The 20,329-nt window shown below is 47.8% G+C and overlaps 1 protein-coding gene across 1 annotated transcript; it reads left to right on the top strand.

Moving 5' to 3' along the window:
* Nucleotides 1–17,211: 17,211 nt before the first annotated feature.
* Nucleotides 17,212–19,394, top strand: LOC147646039 (olfactory receptor 14J1-like). The gene is made up of 2 exons (XM_086873988.1): nt 17,212–17,336; nt 18,389–19,394. The coding sequence occupies exons 1-2, from the start codon at nt 17,306–17,308 to the stop codon at nt 19,342–19,344; spliced, it is 987 nt and encodes a 328-aa protein (XP_086730114.1). The 5' UTR covers nt 17,212–17,305; the 3' UTR covers nt 19,345–19,394.
* The last annotated feature ends 935 nt before the right edge of the window (nt 19,395–20,329 follow it).

The raw sequence follows: 20,329 nt of genomic DNA, 5'->3' as shown, positions 1-20,329 counted from the left end.
GACAGAGCCTTGTTACCTCCTCAGAAGCCGGAAACCAAAGAGAATAAGAGAATTCTGTCTGTACTTCTTAAGGGGGTGTTTACAAGTTGAATTCACTTTTTAATAGTCAGATCTGCTGTCAATTCTTGGAAATGACTGATAATTGGTCAGGAGGAAAAACTCCCATCAGCCACTAGCAGCTTCAACTTCTTTCTAAGCTGTCTTAAAAGTAAAGCTACCCTATGACAGCTCTCTTGTTCTCTTTGGTTTCTGGCTTCTGACGAGGTAACAGGCTCTGTCTCGGCCTCCTCCCCCCTCCAGGCCGGACAAGGCCGCAGAGGGCGGGGGGGGAGAAACGGAGCCGGCCGGCCTGGCTTGGTTTGCAGTTTCTGCTGCTGGACTGAAACCTGACACCATCAACATCTGCAGCTTTCCAAGACTTTAACTCTTTTACTGCCTGGATAAAACATACAGATTACTCCTTTTTCCCAGAGAGACAGAGAGAGACAGACAATCAACATAAAGACGACATCATAAAACCATCAAAAACAGTGATGAAAGGAGTTAAGTTTTAGATGCGGAAGAGAGAATAAGGAGATGCTTTAATTAAACTGAAATATTTTTCTGTTAAAGCTATGGAGATGGACAATAGTGTTCTGAAAAAGAGCTCCTTTAATTCATGACAGAGTATATTGGGAGGAAGGGAGTGTTCAAAGTGTGGATTTTCAGCAAATAGTGAAGCGATTGTGATGCTGTGAGATACTGAAACAGAGGGAGAAGTAATAGTTGAAGATTTGTGGCCTTTTGAGAGGCAAAGAGAAAACTTCTCTTTCCAGGGAGGCTCACAGAGACAGATGAAGAGAACTTTTGCCTTTGAATAACTCATCCTTAAAAATGACATCCCTCAACTCATTGACCCATACACACCTCAGAGTGATGTGAAATGGGAGGAGTGAACTGCTGACAGATTTTTTCCAGGCAGCTGGCATCGGAGAAATAGAAAGCTATAACAGAAATGGTTTTCTTGTGAAAAACTCCATAGATTAGCAGAAGACTTGTGTTTCTCTACAAAGCTGATGAAAAGACTCTAGCAGGAATTGGGAGTGTTTTAAACACCAAAGTTAAAAGTTTTTTGTCTCTATGTTGTCATGTGAACAAAGGAATGGTTGGGTAGTGGGGGAGAAAGAGGTTTTCTGGAAGTTATTCTGGTTTTCTTATTCTTGTAGTTCTGTTAAAAAACTTTCTTTATTCCTTTTAAGTCTCTTTTGCTCTTGTTCTAATGTATATCTCACAGCAAGAAATAAGTAAGTTTTCTTGTAATTTTTTAGCTACTGCTTTAAAACCATGACATTTATTTGGTGCGTTGGCCGGGAAACAAAATTAGCAAATCTAAACCACAACATTGTGCTGCACCCCAGGGCCAGGCTCTGCCTCTCTTGGCTCTGGCTGCTGCTTCCAAGCTGTCCTCTGTGATTTGGATTTGCAAGCCATCTCTCTGACCAGATTCCACTTTGCTTGAAAAATTCAGCACCATGTTGGGGGCTGAACAAGTCCCAGAGCTGGGGAGAAGGATTTGAGATGCAATTTGCATCCCAGAGTTGTTACAGTGGGGAAAATGTCACATCCCTCCTGTGCCTGGAGCTGCTAATCTTGTTGCAAATATTGAAAACCTCTTCAGCTTCTCTCATTCTACCTAAATTTGATGACTGCTTTGATTTCACACCTCTTCCATGCAGGTTTTTCCTCTGTCCTTGGCTAGAATTGTCAGGCCTGAGAAATTTTCTTGAGCCTTGGGACAGCTCCCATCATCTATCCCTGCTCCTAATGCTGCTTTGAATTTTCTTGGGAATGTGAGCATGAGGGAAACTGGGGGGACTTTAGTGAGAGGAAAAGTGAGGCACAGAGGCTGAAGTGCAAATGCAGAGTGTGCAGGGTCAGCACAGTCTGCAGTGTTGTGGGGATTTGGGCCATGCAAACAGATGTTTCTTCTCTGGGAATGGCTGATTCCTTTGGTGTGTCTCCTCCTGAAATTGCTGTGCACCAGGGCTGGTGCTGGAGCTGCAGCAGCACAAAGTTGCCAGGGAGCCGTGTGGGAGCCAGTGGGAATCATTTCTTGCTGCTTTGGATGAAAAGTTGTGACATGAATCTCAGTGTCAGGGAGGTGCCACGTTCATGCTGCTGCAGTGCCCACACACTGTGTCTGGAGACAGCTCAGGAGAAAAGGAAGAAAAGCCAGGATGAAATCCCATGTGCCACTGAACTCTATCAGAAAGTGCTTGGAGTGAAGTGTGTGAAGTGACTGGGGAGAGCTGGATAGAAGGGACAGCTCTGAGCAGTGTGTGGTACATCATGACATCCTTGCAGTGATCTTTGCACAGAGATGAAAAAGTATCAGTTTGCATGGCCTGAATCTGTGGGTCTGGAAATTCTGCGTGTTGCCCAAGCTGTGCTGAGCTCACCTGGCTCTGAAATAGCTGAAATATCATCTCTGCACCTTAGGCAGGAAGAGCATCAGAGTTCTGAAGAGATGAATAAAAATCAGTCATAACTCAGAAGCAAACCTTGGCAATAGACATGTGTGGCAGGTGAGGAGACTGAAAGCTTTCATTCTTGTCCTGGGAGAATGAATTCAGCAATAAAAAATCCTGTCTCTTGGCATTAAAATACTTTAGTTTCAGCTCTGCCCCAGCCCATCAATGTCCCTGTGTGGTTGGGGGTTGTTCTCCCCTTGTAGCTCTCTGCAGGTTGGTGCTAATTCAAGATGTTCTGGCAGGTTCCAATGTTTTGGTGCCCGAGCAGGGAGTGCAGAACAGGGATTACAAGTGCTGACATTTGCTGTGCTAGAAAGTCCAAGGGACAAATTTGTGCCAATTAAGGTCTCCCCTTTAACTAGGAGGAACAATTGATGTTGTGCTTGTAGCAGAGTGTGGTGAGAGAGGGGGTTTCCAAAGGAAATCTTGGTGCATGTGGGCCAGAGGCCCCTGTGCTGAGGCTCCCTCCAGGCTGGCTCCAGCCGCTCAGGGTGCCCAGGAAGCAGGCTGCCCGCAGCCCCGTGCAGCCTCCTTAGCCCTGGGGCTAGCCAGGGAAGAGCCATGGATGAGGCTGAGCCCTGCTCCCATGTGGGATGCCATGGGACAGGGCCCACTGGGATTTGCCCCTCCAGCTACCAAGTGTGTGCAGAGAAACTGCAAGGAGAGGTTGAGCTCTGTCAGTGGGACCCCCTGTGCACAGGGAGCCCACTCCTGGGGTGGCTGTGCCAGCTCCCGCAGGGACATCCAAGCCTTGGTAACAACAACAACAATAAACTATAGAACCTATTTACCTAAGAACATATCTAACAAAACTACATGAAACGTATTTACAGAACACTTAAGCAAACCCTAAAACGTCTATCTGAACACAACAACTGTAAAACGTATATACAGCAGGGTGGCATCTGTGTCCGGGATGTGCCTCAGTCCTGGAAGAAAAACAAGTAGCACGGTCAGTGCAGTCAGGCATGGAGGGGTGTTCCATGTGCTGCCAGGCTGGGACACTGGCACAGTGGGACTCTGCTGCCAGAAGTGAGGCTGGCTGGGGCTGGGGGCTGTGGCCCAGGCACTGGAACAGGGCTTGTGTGGCCCAAAGCAAGCCCAGGCCAGGCCAGGGATGGCCAGCAGAATCCAGTGCATGGGCTAGCGTGTCCCTGAGCAGGGAGTGCCCAGCCCAGCCCCAGCCTGGCAGCAGGGGACCCACTCTGCCTGTGGGGAGCACCTGCCTGTTCTGCTGCTGGCATCGCTCTTCATCCCAACACCATGTCCTCCTCCTCGTCTTTTACATCAATATCCATCTCCTCAATATTGTCTTCCATGTCCACCTCCATTTCTACTTCCGTCTGATCCACATCCACATCCATCTCTTCCTCTCTGGTGTTCTCTCCATCCACTTCCATTTTCTTGTCCGTATCCATCTGTGTATCCACCTCCATCTCCTCCTCTGTGTCTGTACCAGCCTGCAGAGGTAGCAAAATCTCCCAGTGGGGTCCCTTTCCCACACTATCCCACAGAGCTCCAGCCCAGCCAGGCAGCTGCGGGGTGTCCACCTCCGTGGAATAGTACCATACCTTCTTTGGAGCAAATGCAGACATCCTGCAGGGATGGAGAGCAAAATGCACTCAACGGGGAGCTTTGGGGACTGCTGGGGGTATGAGGGAGCAGGTGACAACAAGGTGACAGGGGTAGGCCTGGAGCAGGGTGAAGAGCGTGCTGACACAAGGAGCCAAGGGTTGTGTTGTGGCCGTTGCTGGATGCTGGAAGTTCTAGCTGGAGCGTGCACTGTGACATCAGTGCCAGGAGCCCAGGCCCAGGCTGAAGTGGACAAGGGAGATGCTAGAATGATGGAATCCCTGGGTGCTTGGGCTTGGATGGGACCCTAAAGACCATCTTGTTCCAAGCTGAGCAATCTTCCCCCAGAACAGGTTGCTCAGAGCCCTGCTCCCAGCTGGCCTTGGATGTTGCCAAGGATGGAACATCCCCAGCCTCTGTGCCCAGCCTGGGCCAGTGGCCCAGCAGCCTGAGTGGAAAAGAGCAGCTGCATTAGATCCAACTTCAATCTCACTCCTGCAGTTGAAAGCCTTCTCCTCTCTGTGCCCATCTTTCCTAGAGCTGCAGGGAGGCCTCCCCAGCCCCTTCTCTTTCCAGGCTGAGCATCCCCAGCCCCACATGGACAGCACTCAGATCCGTGGGGGTCGAGGCTAAAGGGTGGCAAACGGCATCAGGAAGTGAGAGATGGAAGCTTTTGGAGATGGAAGGTTTGCCTCTAAATGGAGAAAAGAAATGAAAGTGGAGGGGAAAATGGTGGGACTCTGGCTCTGTTCTAACTGGGGATGATTTTCTTCTCTTCTTTTCTGTTGTGCTGCCCCAAGTTTTGTTGTTTGAAAGGAGGTTTGGCAAAATATCCATTGTCTTCTCCATTAATAAAAAAATCCCACAAAATTCCAGTTAAATCTGACAAAATTCCCATAAAAATCCCAAAAATTGTAGAAAAAATCCACATAATTCCCTAATTTTGTTAAAATCCCACAAATTGCAGAAAAAATCCACAAAATTGCAGAAAAAATTCACAAAATTCCTGAAGAATTCTACAAAAATTAATGAGAAATCAAATAATTCTTTAATTTTTCTTGAAATCCCCCAAAATTCTAGAAAAATTGCACAAAATTCCACAAAAAAACCAACAAAATTCCCTAAATCTCCTCAAATTCCCGCAACATCCAACAAAAATCCTTCAAAATTCTTGAAATTTCCTGAAAATCCCACAAAATTTCAGAAAATTCCACAAAATTCCTGAAAACTTTCAAAAAATTCCACAAATAATCCACAAAATTCTACAGAAAACCTTAAGTAAATTCTCTAAATTACCTCAAATTCCCACAAAATTCCAGAAAACTCAACAAAATTCTCTAAATCTACACAAAATCCCACCAAATTCCAGAACTATACCACAAAATCTCCTCCAGTTTCCACAGACGGCCAGAAATAACCCACAAAATTCCAGAAAAAATCAACAAAATTCCATAAAAATCCATCAAAGTTCCACAAAAATCCCACAAAAATCCCACTAAGTTCCCCAAATCCTTACAAAATCCCACAAAATTTCAGAAAAATCCCACAGTTTCCGAAATCACCTCAAATTTCCTCACAATACCCTAAATTTTCTCAAAATTGCATAGAATTCAAAAAAACCCTACAAAATTCCACAAGAATTCCTTGAAAATATTTAAATTTTCTCAGAATTCCACAAAATTCCAGAAAAATTACGCAAAAATCCCACAAAAGTCCACAAAAATCCAGGAAAACCTCACAGAATTCCTTAAGTCTCTTCAAATTCCGACAAAATTCCACACAAAATGTTCAAAATTCCACAAAAAAATCCACAAAATTGTAGTAAAATCTGACAGAATTACACAAAAATCCCACAGAATTAAAAAAAAAGTCCACAAAATTGCAGTAAAATCTGATAAAATGACACCAAAATCCCAAGAATTCCACAAAAACCCCACGTAATTCTACAAAAATGCCACAGAATTCTTCAAATTTTCATAAAATCTACAAAAATCCAGAAAAATTCCAACAAAATACTTTACATTTTCTCAATATCCCACAAAATTCCAGAAAAAATCCACAAAATTCCATCAAAATCCAAAGGAATTCCAGAGAAATTCCAGAAACTTCCACACAAATCCCACAAAATTTCCTACATTTTCTCAAAATCCCACGTCTGATGGTCTGACATTTCAGGAAACAAAGAGAAGCACCTAAGGAAGTTGAAGCTGCTGGAGGCTGAGAGGAGTTTTTCTCCTGGCCCATAAGAGGCCATTGCTGAGAAGTGCCAGCAGTTTTGACTCTGTCAAAAATCTCCAAAAATCCCACAAAATTCCACAAAAATCCCAGAAAACAATTTAGATCTCCTCAAAATTTTTACAAAAAATCTAGAAAACTTCCAGAAAATTCTAGAAAAATTCCAAAAATTCCATACATTTCCTCAAAATCCCATGATTCCACAAAAATCTTACAAAATTCACTAAACCTCTTCAAAATCACACAAAATTATTTAAATCTCCCCAAAATCCTGCAAAATTCCAGATGGATCCCACAAAATTCTACAAAATTCCACAAAACTTCTACAAAATTCCATACATCTCCTCAAAATTCCAGAAAATTCCTGAATAATCCCACAAAATTATTTAAATCTCCTCAAAATCCTCTAGAATTCCAGAAAAATTCTACAAAATTACCTAAATCTCATCGAAATCCCACAAAATTCCAGAAAAAATCCACAAAATTCCACCAAAATCCCACAAAATTCCCTACATTTTCTCAAAATGCCACGTCTGATGGACTGACATTTCAGAAAACCAAGAGAAGCACCTAAGGAAGTTGAAGCTGCTGGAGGCCGAGAGGAGTTTTTCTCCTGGCCCATAAGAGGCCATTGCTGAGAAGTGCCAGCAGTTTTGCCCATTGCAAAGTGCCATCAAGCTGGGAACAGCACTTGAAGCCCTAAGGCAGGCAATTTCTCTTGGCTTTCTTTGCTTTGCGCCTTTTGAAGAGGTAGCAGGGCTCGGCTTCAGCCTCCTTCCCCCCAGGCCAGCCAAGGCCACGGGAGGGGAGCGGGGCTGGCCGCAGCTCTGCGCTTCCCGGGGAGGATGGAGACTGGCAAGTGCCAGGAGCCCCTTCTCAGAGGCTTGGCTGGGCCTTGCACAGCGGGGCTGCCGGGCCAGGCCGCTCCCTGCCTGGCCTGCACTTTGTGCCGCTGCTCAGTTTCACCACAGGCTGCCACTAAAGGCAGGGAAAGATAGCAGCTTGCAGCTTTGTGCTCAGATAATGGCCACACTCCCCACAGCAGCCATGGGGAAAAATCATCTGTGTTCCTGAATGCCAACAATTTCATCCGATTTTACTGGAATTTTGTGGGATTTGGAGGAGACTTGAAGAATTTTATGAGATTTTTCTTAGATTTTGTGGAAATTTGTTGGGCTTTTGTGGGATGCTTCTAGAATTTGGTAGGGTTTTGAGAAGATTTCAGGAATTTTGTGGGATTATTCTGGAGATTTGTGGGACTTTGAGAAAATTTAAAGAATTTTCTGGGATGCTTCTGGAATTTTGTGGGATTTTTTTGAATTTTGTGAAACTTTCTGAAATTTTGTAGGATTTTGAGGAAATTTGAAGATTTTTGAGAGATTTTTCTTAGATTTTGAAAGAATTGGAGATTTTGTGAGATGTTTCTGGAATTTTGTTTGATGTTTCTGGAATTTTGTGGGATATTGAGTAGATTTTGTGTGATATTTACGGAATTTTGTGAGATTTTTGTGGGATTTGTGGGATTTTGAGGAGACTTGAAGAATTTTGAGGGATTTTTCTTACATTTTGTGGAAATTGGTGGAGATTTTGTGGGATGTTTCTGGAATTTTGTGGGATAATGAGGAGATTTAGGGAACTTTGTGGGATTTTTCTGGAATTTTGTGGGGATTTTCAAGAATTTTGTGGGATTTTGAGGAGCTGTGGGAATTTCGTGGGATTTTTATGGGATTTTGTGGTCATTTGTGTAGATTTTGTGGGATGTTTCTGGAATTTGGTAGGGGTTCGGGAAGATTTAGGGAATTTTGTGGGATTTTTTGTGGAATTTTGTGGGACGTTTGAAAAATTTTGTGGGGTTTTGAGGGAACTTGAAGAATTCTGAGGGATTTTTCTTGAATTTTGTGGAAATTTGTGGAGATTTTGCGGGATATTTCTGGAATTTGGTAGAATTTTGAGAAGATTTAAGGAATATTGTGGCATGTTTCTGGAATTTTGTGGGATAGTGAGAAAATTTAGGGAATTTTGTGGGATGTTTTTTGAATTTTGTGGAGATTTGTGTAGATTTTGTGGAATGTTTCTGGAATTTGGTAGTGTTGTGAGAAGATTTAGGGAATTTTGTGGGATTTTGAGGAGACTTGAAGAATTTTGACGGACTTTTCTTAGATTTTGTGGAAATTTGTGGAGATTTTGTGAGATGTTTCTGGAATTTGTTTGATGTTTTCTGAAATTTTGTAGGATATTGAGTAGATTTTGTGGGATATTTATGGAATTTTGTGGAAATTTCTGTGGGATTTCTGAGATTTTGAGGAGACTTGAAAAATTTTGAGGGATTTTTCTTAGATTTTCTGGAAATTTGTGGACATTTTGTGGAATTTTGAGAAGAATTAGTGAATTTTGTGGGATTTTTCTGGAATTTTGTAGGAATTGGTGGAGATTTGGTGGGATGTCTCTGGAATTTGGTAGGGACTTCAGAACATTTAGGGAATAGTGTGGGATTTTTCTTCAATTTTCTGGAATTTTCTTAGATTTTTTGGAAATTGGAGGAGATTTTGTGGGATGTTTCTGGAATTTGGTAGGGTTTTGAGAAGATTTAGGGAATTTGGTGGGATTTTTCTGGAATTTTGAGGGATTTTTCTAAAATTTTGTGAGTTATTGGATATATTTTGTGGGATTTTTCTGTTCCATTTTGTGGGAATTGGTGGACATTTTATGAGATGTTGCTGGAATTTTGTGGTATATTGAGGAGATGTGAGGAAATTTGTGGGATTTTTTCCATAATTGTGTGGACATTTTTGGACATTTTGTGGGACGTTGCTGGAATTTGGAAGGGTTTTGAGAAGATTTAGGGGATTTTGAGGGTTTTTCCTGGATTTTTGTGTGGCTTTTCAATAATTTTGAGGGATTTTTCTTAGATTTTGTGAAAATTGGTGGAATTTTTGTGAGATGTTTCTAGAATTTTGAGGGATATTGAAAAGATTTAGGGAAATTTGTGGGATTTTTCCGAAATTGTGTGGACATTTGTGGACTTTTGTGGACATTTTGTGGGATGTTGCTGGAATTCGGCAGGGTTTTGAGAAGATTTAGGGAATTTTGTGGGATATTTTTTGTACTTTTGTGGGTCTTTTTAAGAATTTTGAGGGTTATTGTGGAAATTTGTGGACATTTTGTGAGAAATTGCAGGAATTTGGTAGGGTTTTGAGAAGATTTCCGGAATTTTGTGCTATTTTTTTAGAATGTTGTGGAATTTTCAGGAATCCTGTGGGATTTTGAGGAGATTTGAAGAATTTGAGGGATTCTTCTTAGTTTTTGTGGAAATTGGTGGAGATTTTCTGGGATGTTTGTAGAATTTTGTGGATTTTTGTGGAATTTTGTGGGATTTTGATGAGACATTGACATGGTTTTAAAGCTGAAATTAAATAACTACTAGAAAACGTAGTTACTTTTTGCTGTGAGATAGGGATTAGAACAAGAGCAAAACAGGCTTAAAACTTCAAAGGAATAAATAAAGTTTATTAACAAATCTACAAGAATAAGAACACCAGAATAAACCTCCAGAAAACCCCTTTATCCCCCACTACCCAACCATTCTCTTGTTCACATGACAACATAGGGACAAAAAACTTTGGAACTTTGGTGTTTAAACCAATTCCTGCTAGAGTCTTTTCATCAGCATTTGTAGAGAAACAGAAGTCATCTTCTGCTAATCTATGGAGTTTCTCACAAGAAAACCATTTCTGTTATAGCTTTCTATTTCTCTGGTGCCAGATGTCTGGAAATCTGCCATCAGATTTTTCTCTTCCCATTTCACATCACTCTGAGGTGTGTATGGGCCATGAGTTTAGGGATGTCATTTTAAGGATGAGTTATTCAAAGGCAAAAGTTCTCTTCATCTCTCTGTGAACTCTACTGGAAAACAGTTTTCTCATTGCCCCCCAAGGCTTCAAATTTTCGCTTCACTCTGTTCCAGCACTTCACTGTATCACAATTACTCTACTTTTTACTCAAAATCCACACTTTGAACACTCCATTCCTCCCTATATACTCTATCATGAATTAAAGGAGTTTTTTCAGAACACAATTGTCCAGCTCCATAGCTTTAACAGAAAAATATTTCAGCTTAATTAAAGCATCTCCTTATTCTCTACCTCTTCTGAAGCTTATTTCTTTCCTTTAATGTCTCTGATAGTTTATAAAGTCTCTTTACATGTTGATTCCTCTCTTTTTCTCTCTCTGGGTAAAAGGATTAATCTGCAAGTCTCATCTGGGTAATGAAAAGGTTAAAATCTTGCCCAGGCTTTGTAGATGGTTCTGTGATCTCTGCCGGAGCAGCGGCTGGAGCTGTGTGCGCTGGAAGATTCTTCATGGCTTCTCTGGAGAGTGTGGTCACTGTCTCGGCCCGCCGCAGCTCAAGAGCTTTTTCTTTCTTTCCTGGGCAGTCTGTGGTGAATTCAGTCGCAGCAAAAAGTGCAGCCGAGCCAGGGAGCGGCCTGGCCCGGCCAGAGCCCGGGGCAAGCCCCGCAGGCCCCATCTCCCGGCCGGGAGCCGCGGCAGGCCCAGCCCAGCCCCTGCCCGGGCCGCATGGGCTGGGCCGGGGACGGGAAGCCAGCTGGAGCTCAGTTACCTTTCACAGCCAGCAAACCAAGAGACAAAGAAATTCCCAGCCTTAGGGCTTAAGTTGCTGTTCACAGCTTGATCTCACTTTGCAGTGCTTAAAACTGCTGTCAATTCTTAGAAATGGCCAGCTGTTGGCGAGGAGACAAACTCCCATCAGCCACCAGTGATTTTTACCTCCTTAGGTGTTTGACTTTGTTTTCTTTAATGCCAATCTATCACAACACCATAGTACAGCCTGGGCTGGAGAGGGCACAGCGATGGGCAGCAGCTGCAAGGCCCTGCCAGAGGCAACTTGTGCAGCCCTTTGGCCATGGCTGCTGGGCCTAGGCCTGAGGCCAGCAGGGGACAAGTGACCCTGGCAGCCCTGGGGCCTCATTGCCTCCTTGTCCCTGCCCAGCAGCCTGGCAGGGGCCGCCCCATGGTGCTGCCCTTGGCATTGCACATCCCCACGTGCCAGTGGCTCCGGAAGAGCCCTGAGCAATGAGGGAGGGACAGCATCTGCCTTGTCAGGGGCTGGGGCTCAGCCCTTGGCCCTTGGCATTCCTGAAACACATCCAGCTTTGCTCAGCACCACAGACACCTTTCCCTTGCTTGTCCCCAGCTGCCATCAGGGCCTCCAGTGTTCTGCTGTGCCTGGAACCTGGGGACGCTTTCTCACTCGTGTCTCTCATTTCAACTACAAGAAACTTCAGTGTTTCCATCTGACTTTGGGCTCTTGAGAAGTTTCTGGAGCACACTCTGAGGGACTGAGTGTGATGCAAAGAGCCCCAAAGGCCCGAGAGGGTGATGAAAGTGCTGGTGCTGTGTCTGTGCTGCTGAGCTGGGCCGGGCTCCTGGCCCAGAGGCAGCTCCTGGCAAGGGCAGCGCTGCAGAGAGACAGCTCTGGCCAGGAGCAGCTCCTGAGCACAGCCCAGCAGGGCTGGGGCCCTGCCAGGGCAGCTCAGGGACACAGAGAGCAGGCCCAGACAGAGCTGCCAGGGGCTCAGCACTGGCAGGGGCTGTGCGATGTCCCAGAGGGGGCTGTGTCACAGCGGCACCTCTGGGGCTGTGTCCTGGAGCCCCAGAGCAGCTGGGATGTCAGAAAGGGGCTGTGTGACAGCTCCGAGTGGGTTGTGTGAGGTGACAGATGGGGCTGGGACATCACAGAGTTTGTTGTGTGAGGTCACTGAGCAGCTACAGCATCATAGAGGGGATTCTGTGACATCACAGAGAGGACTGTGACATTAGACATTAGATACATGACATCACAGAGCAGGCTGTGACATCATGGCATGGCTGTATGACATCACAGACCTGGCTGTGAGATCAAAGTGTGCTCGGTGACATCACAAGGTGTCTGTATGACATCACAAAGAGGGCTGAGTGACATCACTGATGGGGTTGTGACATCACAGAGCTGGCTGTGACATCACAGTGGAGGGTGTGAGGCCATTGAGGATACTCTGCCATCATAGAGGGTGGCTCTGTGACATCTGAGCATGGTTTGTGACATCAGAGTGTCACTGTGTAGCATCATAGATCAGGCTGTGACATCACAGTAGACTGTGACAATATCTGCTGTCTTTGTGACATTACAGTCTTCTGTGACATCCCACCACAGCTGTATGACGTCACAGGATGACATCCCAGAGTTGGCTCTGTGACATCACAAGGGCTGCCCAGAGTGGGCTGTGACATCACAGGGGGCAGTGTGACATCCCAGGTGTCTGTGTGACATCACAGGGAGCAGTGTGACATCACAGGGGCAGTGTGACATCACAGGGGGAAATGTGAGGTCACAGGTGTCTGTGTGACATCACAGGGAGCAGTGTGACATCACAGGGGCAGTGTGACATCACAGGGGGAAATGTGAGGTCACAGGTGTCTGTGTGACATCACAGGGGGCAGTGTGACATCACAGGGGGCAATGTGAGGTCACTGGGGAGGTCACTCCACCCCAGCCCCTCTCACAGTTCCCCCCAGAGAAGTCCAACGCTGCTCCTGCACAGCGGGGTCCCCTGTCCCCCCGGGTTCCCCCACCCCTGGTGCCGCAGCCTCCCCCAGAGGATGTTCCATCAGATCGACCCCAGAGCCTGACACAGGGACGGGGCTGGGGCCGTGGAGGTGGGACAGGGGGACAGGGACCCCCAGGAGCATCCCTGTGTCCCCCAGGGCCAGAGCCTGGGCCAGGGCTCCTTCACCCTGTCACCAACGAGGGCTTGAGAGCATTTGAAAAATCCCCGGCAAGGGAGCAGCAAAAACCAGATTTAATATTAAGTGACAGCAGCACAAAGTTCCTTGGCAAGAGTCACTCTGTAACACCTTGGGCCGGAGCTGATCTGGCTCTGTCACTTTGGGCCGCACCAGGAGTGGGTCACAGCCCAGGAGCAGGATGAGCCCAGCTGTGACTGGAGCACTCGCTCTGTGGCTTTTGGCTGTCAGTCTGCACTCTGAGGAGACAAGGATGAGAGGGAGGTCTTTTGCATGGGATAACAGAGGATTTATTGCTCTGGGGAATCTTGGGGGCAAAAGACAGAAAATGCGAGCGTGCAACAGCTGAAATAGGGAGGTGGTTCAAAGGGAGGGTACAAAGCATCAGCTAATCAGAGATATCCTGGGGAGGGTAAAAGGCAGGGTTCACAAAATCATCCTCCAATGAAGGAGGTATGGGGGGAAATTGGGTCACATGGACTAATCAAACATCGAAATTTAGGGGATTTCTGAAGTGGAATTCCAAGCATGCAGTGGGTCTAAGGTAGAATTTACAGGTGACTCAGGGTAAATTGACCAAGTGGGGTGGGAGGGTCTCATTTGGACCAAACCTTCAACTGGGGCAATAACAGAACATACCATGAACAAGAAACACACTGCAACAACCACCCTTTGTCCTGTTGTGGCAGGCCCCACTAAAACCTTTGTCCACCGTTGCATTTCCAATGAGCCGGGTTTCCATGGCAATTGCCAGGACAGGTGACCCAGGTGTGGTGTCCCAGGGAGGGTTGCCATGGAAACAGGTGGCAGCACTGACCCTTTCTGTCTGGCTGAGCTGACCTTTGGCCCTGGCAGTGGCGTTTGCTGCTGGTTCCACGACACCTGACCAGCCAGCGCGGCACAGGGCAGGTGGCCGTGGCACAAGCCCCCAGCAAGGGATCCCCTCTGGCTCTGGGCAGTGACAGCAGCCCTGAGCAAAGGGCTGGAACAGTGGGGTCAGTGCAGTGACCATGGCAACAGCCCCTTGCAATGGCCCAGGGCAGGTTGGGATGATAATCCACCCTCACAGCTGGCCCAGGGCAGCTCTGCAGTGCCCTTCCCCACAGCCTGGCTGCACAGAAGCACTTCCAGGGCTCTCTGCATTTCCCTTCCCTCACTCTTGCCTCACTCACACACCTCCCAACCACCCACTTGGTGCTTTCAGCTGCAAGGAGTTCAAAGCTTGTCTGTCCTTCAGCAGCTTCTCTAATTCTGCCTTCAGCCAACTCTGGGTTTGTGTTTATTGCAGAGCTTCCTGTGTGTCTGAAACATTCCTTGCCTGGTTCTGCCTTGGGGAAGGGGAACCTCCTTGGTGGCACCTTGGGCTGGCACACACTTGAGGAGGGTGTCTGTTTTCCACGGGGAAACTCAGCAGTTTTAGACTGCTAAAATGAAAGAAGAAAACCCCTCTTTGCCTGAGTGCAACCAGTTGTGTGAGCAAAGCAGATCCCAGAGGAGTGAGGAGAGACAGGATGGGGCTGGGGAATGTGGAGCAAGGTTGTCCACACTGGGTCAGATCTCAAGACACAGCTTCTCTGACCTGGCCAGACCTCCTTAGGAGAGACCCTGGATCAATAATGATCACTGAATGCTGCAATCACCTCTGCTCTAAAGTGAACAGGAATAAAAGACACCCTTTAAAATAGGAACACATATTTCCTAGAAGTTCTTTGAACTATTTCTCCATAACTATTGCAGGAAACTTTCCTAAGAACTGCACCAGACCAGAGGGAAATCAAGGCACAGCCATGGTTTGTTGGGACTTGCTTGATCCTAATGAGCCCCGTGGTGCATTTGGAGCTGAGCCCTGGAACCTCAGGGCCTGAGAGGAGATTGCACAAACCTTTCCAGGAGTCCAAGTCAGAGGAAAATATCCAAAGTTTCTCCAAAGATTAATGGGTGCCACTGAGGTCCATCCCCAGCACAGGCTCCTCATGGACTCCTTGGAGGAGAGAACTGGAGGCCAGGATTGCACAGAAACCTCTCAGAGACTCAGTGTGGAAAGGACAATCCAAAGCAGCTGAAAAAGCCCTGAGTATCTCAAAGTATTGATGAGCCCCACTGAGTGTCAATGCAGAGCTCCCAAGGGACTCGTTAAAGCAGATAATTGGGGCCATGATGGCACAAACTTCTCAGAGATTCAGTGTGGGAAAGAAAAAGGAAAGTACCTTAAGAACCTGAAGTACCTTGAAGCATTAATGAGCCCCACTGAGTGTTGTTACTGACAAAGCCTCTCAAGGGACTAATTACAGCAGATAATTGGAGGCCAGGATTGCACAAACTCTTAAAAGACTCCAAGGCAAAAGCCAAAGTCCTTTGAAAAAGCTGCAGTCCCTGGGAGCATGAAGGAGCCCCCAGGGCCATTCCTGAGCAAGGCTCCCCAGGGACTCCTTCCAGCAGATCCCTGAGGCCACTGGCATGTGGGCTAGGGGGGATGCTGAGGGCAGGCCAAGGGGGTGACAGTGGCCAGCCTTGCTGGGGCTGTGCCAGGAGGCCCCAGGGCCTCAGGACAAGGTGTCTCCTCACAGCCCTTGCTGGCACAGAGGCTGCTGTGGCCCAGGGCACCAAGATTTGGCTTCTCTTTGTCCCGACCTGTCATCAGTGCCTCCAGTTCTCTGCTCTGCCTGGGGCCTGGGGACACTTTCTCAGTGCTGTCCCTCAGTGGGACCCATTAAAAGGAAAAGAAACTTTGGAGTTCCATTCTGACTTGGAGTTCTTGAGAGCTTTCTTCCCCTCCCTCTCAGGGACTGATGTTCAGGGCCTCAGCACAAAGTCCCAAGAGGCTCATTAAAGTCCTGCTGCTGTGTCTGTGCTGCTGAGCTGGGCCGGGCTCCTGGCACAGAGGGCAATCCTGGAAACCAAGAAGAGTTTCAAAAGCACATTTCTCTTGCTGAGCAGCTCTTCTGCCAGCCCAGCAGGGCTGGGGCACTGCCTGCAGCCACCCCAGGCACAGCCCAGAGGCACAGAGAGCTTCAATCAGTCAGGGCTGGGAAGGTGCTGAGAAGTGCCTGGGGCAGAATCCCTGCCAGCCCTTGGCATAGGAAGCCTCTGGCTGCAGGACAATGCAGCTGCAGCTCCTGGAGCCATCTCCTGAAGCTGGAACATGCCAGTGCCTACAGACTCTGTGAGTACATTCTCTGCCTATCCCTTGTGCAGAGCAGCCAGGGGTGCCCAGGGCTGTCCTGCAGAGCAGGGTCCTGCAGCCCAGGGCGCTGTGCTGGGGCAGGGACTCTGCTGCCTGCCAGGGACAGCTCTCAGCCAGCCCGGGGAGCTGCTCCCAGCGCTGGGGAGAAGCTGTGGGGGGAAGGAGCCACCCTGAGCAGGGCAGGGGCTGCTGCTGAGAGGGGCTGTGTGGGGCAGGGCTGCTCCCAGCTCCAGTCCTGCCTGGGCAGAGCTCCAGAGGACACTTCCCAAAGGAAGGTGAGAATGGGATTGCTGTAAAGATCAGGAGATTTCCTGAGTGTTTTCAATTTCTTTCTTTAAGCAGGGTGGGAAAGTTGCAATGATGACAAAAGGATTTTTACTTTTTATATATTTTAAATATATTTTTAGATTTGTAAACTATTATTATATAGTTATAAAATCATAATCCTTAAGTAACTCTATTAAACTGCTATTATATACTTCTATAACTGTTATCCTGATTTAGCTCTAGTACATTTCCTAACCTTTCTCTTAGATTTTAGAACAATAAAGTGACTTTCTAAATAGATTTCTGAAATACTATTTAGTCTTATCATCAGAAAGAGGAGCTACTGGAAGAACATTTTGCTTTTTAACTGGAATGTGAGCAGTCATAACAAAAAGTGGGGCAAAGAAACCCTTGGACCTACTCCAATGGGTTGACTCAGGGGCGTGTAACTGGGGCAATGAATCTCCTATTGAATGTTTCTGTTAAATATCCTAATTAATCAACCTTCATAAATTGTTGAAATAAGTGGCTGGGTATGCCACATCCCCACTGGGACACCTGGAAGCTTCCAATGAAACTGGTTTTTACTTTACTGTTCTAACACTGTTAAAAGTTTGTGGGTTTTTTCTCTTTTGATTATAGACAACAGGGTGATGAGAGAAGCAGAAGAGGAATTGTAATCCCAGAATCACAGAACATTCTGAGTTGAAAGGGACACACCAGGATCAGCAAAGTAATGTTGGAACATTTACAGAGATGCCAGAATTGTAAGTTTGGGTGCTCAGTCTCTCTGCTGGGAGGCTCCTAAACAGCCTAAATGCACTGCTCTGATATTGTCATTGTTACCTGGGGCTCTCAGGGAGGCTCTGGCATCTGCAGCAGCTGAGTCAGGCCCTGCCCTTGGGATTGCTGCCAGGCAGGTGTGTCCATGGGAATGGGGTGTCCCAGCTTCCCTGTGACCTGTGGGGCTGTGGGCAAAGCAGTCCATGGGAAAGGGGAATGAGCTGAATCCCCTCCCTGAGATCCCATCATGGGCACACCTGGGCATCTCCTTGCTGTGTCCTTCCAAGCTCTGAGCTGCCCTCCTGGCTGCAAATCTGTGCCAGAGCCTCTTGGACTTCCCTGAATGTCCCACGGGGAAGGGCAGAGATGTCACAGCTGAGGAAATGCTGTTGGCTTTGCCAAGGGAGCTGTGAGTGTCCTTGGCAGAGGGGGGTGCTGAGACCTTGCCCAGAGACCTTTAGAGAGGGTGAGACATTCAGGGATCCCTCTGCCCTGGGCAGGGTCTGGTTTATGCCAGGGTGACACAGGAGTGTGATTGTGCTCTGATTCCAGCCAAAGGTGCAAACCCAGGGCAGTTGGGAACAAGCCCATCCAGCCCCTCACCTTCCCTAAGCCACAGGGAATCTTTTGCCTCTCACATCTCTCAGTGGCAAACTCTGAGTGCAGCAGAAATGCTGGGGATTTCTGACCTCAGAGAACCAGGAATGATGTGTGGGCAGGAGAACAATTCCTAAAACCATCTCCTGCCATACTTTAGAACTGTGTGTGCAGGTGGTACCAAGCCCTTCAGCTTTAGGAGTGATTCCCCTGACAAATACTGAATTTCCAGCCTTGTCCCTCTGCCACATGGCCACAAACCCAGGGCAGCAGGGCAGGGATGGCTCCTGGAGAGCCCCCAGGCGCAGGCCTGGCTGCTCCTGGCACACTCAGCACAGCTGGAGCTCAGGCAGGGACCTGGGTGAAGATTTTCCCAGAGCAGGAACAAAGGAGAGTCCCAGCCTCTCCTGACTTGTCACTGTCCTTTATCCATGAACAGGTCCCCATGTGCAGCCACAGCAAATGTCCAACAGCAGCTCCATCAGCCACTTCCTGCTGCTGGCACTGGCAGACACGCGGCAGCTGCAGCTCCTGCACTTCTGCCTCTTCCTGGGCATCTCCCTGGCTGCCCTCCTGGGCAATGGCCTCATCATCAGCGCCGTAGCCTGCAGCCACCACCTGCACAGCCCCATGTTCTTCTTCCTGCTCAACCTGGCCCTCACTGACCTGGGATCCATCTGCACCACTGTGCCCAAAGCCATGCACAATTCCCTCTGGGACACCAGAGAAATCTCCTACACAGGATGTGCTGCACAGCTTTTTATCTTTCTGTTCTTCATCTCAGCAGAGTTTTATCTCCTGACCATCATGTGCTACGACCGCTACGTGTCCATCTGCAAACCCCTGCACTACGAGACCCTCCTGGGCGGCAGAGCTTGTGCCCACATGGCAGCAGCTGCCTGGGCCAGTGCCTTTCTCAGTGCTCTCATGCACACAGCCAGTACATTTTCCCTCCCCCTGTGCCATGGCAATTCCCTAGACCAGTTCTTCTGTGAAATTCCACAGATCTTAAAGCTCTCCTGCTCAAATTTCTATACTAGAGAACTTGGGCTCATTGCAGTCAGTGCCTGTTTGCTGCTTGGCTGTTTTGTGTTCATGGTTTTCTCCTATGTGCAGATCTTCAGGGCTGTGCTGAGGATCCCCTCTGAGCAGGGACGGCACAAAGCCTTTTCCACCTGCCTCCCTCACCTGGCTGTGATCTCCCTGTTCCTCGGCACTGCCTCATTTGCACACCTGAAGCCCCCCTCCATCTCCTCCCCATCCCTGGATCTGGCACTGTCAGTTCTGTACTCAGTGGTGGCTCCAGCCCTGAACCCCCTCATCTACAGCCTGAGGAACCAGGAGCTCAAGGCTGCAGTGTGGACACTGATGACTGGACAATTTCAAAAACATTAAACTGCTGGTCAGTTTCTGCAAATCACTTGTAATAAAAGTCGTCTTTGATAGTTCTTGTTTGTTTCATTTTGGAGGTTTTCTTTCTTAATTTCTTTCTTTCTTTCTTAAAGGTTTTCATTTTTTAATCTTGTCCACAAAGAAATGTCATTGTTTGTGCCATTTCTCATTTTGTTTCTCTCCACCTTCCTGTGGCCACAGACTGTGTCAATGAGGGGCTGCACTCTTGCTGGTTTTAAATGAACTAAAGGGTCTCCCAGCAAAGTTTTCTCCAGAGATCTGCCTTTTTTTCCCTTCTCTGGAGCTGCAGCAGCAATGTCTGTGTGTAGAGCTGGGGACAAGTCAGGGGTGGCACTGAAGCTCTGCTCCTGCTGGCCACACCATTCCTGATCCAGGCCAGGGGCCTCCTTGGCCACCTGGGCACACTGCTGGCTCATGTCCAGCCTGCTGTCCATCAGTGCCCCAGGTCCCTTTCTGCCTGGCTGCTGTCCAGCCACTCTGGCCCCAGCCTGGAGCACTGCAGGGGTCATTGGGGCCAAAGTGCAGGACCCAGCACTTGGACTTGTTAAACCTCACCTTGTTGGGTTTGGGCCCTGGATCCAGCCTGTCCAGGTCCCTGTGCAGAGCCCTCCTACCCTGCAGCACATCAACACTCCCAGCCAACTTGGTGTCACCACGGTTCTATGGGGCCCTGGAGTGTCCCAATGGTCTCCATGATTCCATGAGGCCTCCCAGGGTCACAATGTCCCTTTGGTTCCATGGGACCCCTTGGTGTCACAAAGTCCCGTGGATCCTTGGGCCCCGCAGTGTCACAATGGCACCTTGGTCCCCCAAGGCCCCACAGTGTCACAGTGGATCCTTGGTTCCATGAGGTCTCACAGTGCAGCAATGCTCTCCTTGGTTCCACACTGTCACCACTGGGCCTCTTGGGCACCATGGTGTCAAACATGTTTCCTTCATTCCATGAGTCCCTGAGGTGCAACACTGG

The sequence above is a fragment of the Cyanistes caeruleus genome, unplaced genomic scaffold (assembly GCF_971803275.1).
Source record: "Cyanistes caeruleus unplaced genomic scaffold, bCyaCae1.hap1.1 HAP1_SCAFFOLD_130, whole genome shotgun sequence".
Classification (NCBI taxonomy): domain Eukaryota; kingdom Metazoa; phylum Chordata; class Aves; order Passeriformes; family Paridae; genus Cyanistes; species Cyanistes caeruleus.
Note: the sequence above shows the minus strand (reverse complement) of the source record. Positions and strands in the feature narration are given on the sequence as shown.

Coding starts and splice junctions, on each gene's coding strand:
- LOC147646039 (XM_086873988.1), top strand. CDS start 17,306: ATGTTGGAACATTTACAGAGATGCCAGAATT. Junction 17,337..18,388: donor TTTACAGAGATGCCAGAATT/GTAAGTTTGGGT, acceptor ATCCATGAACAG/GTCCCCATGTGCAGCCACAG.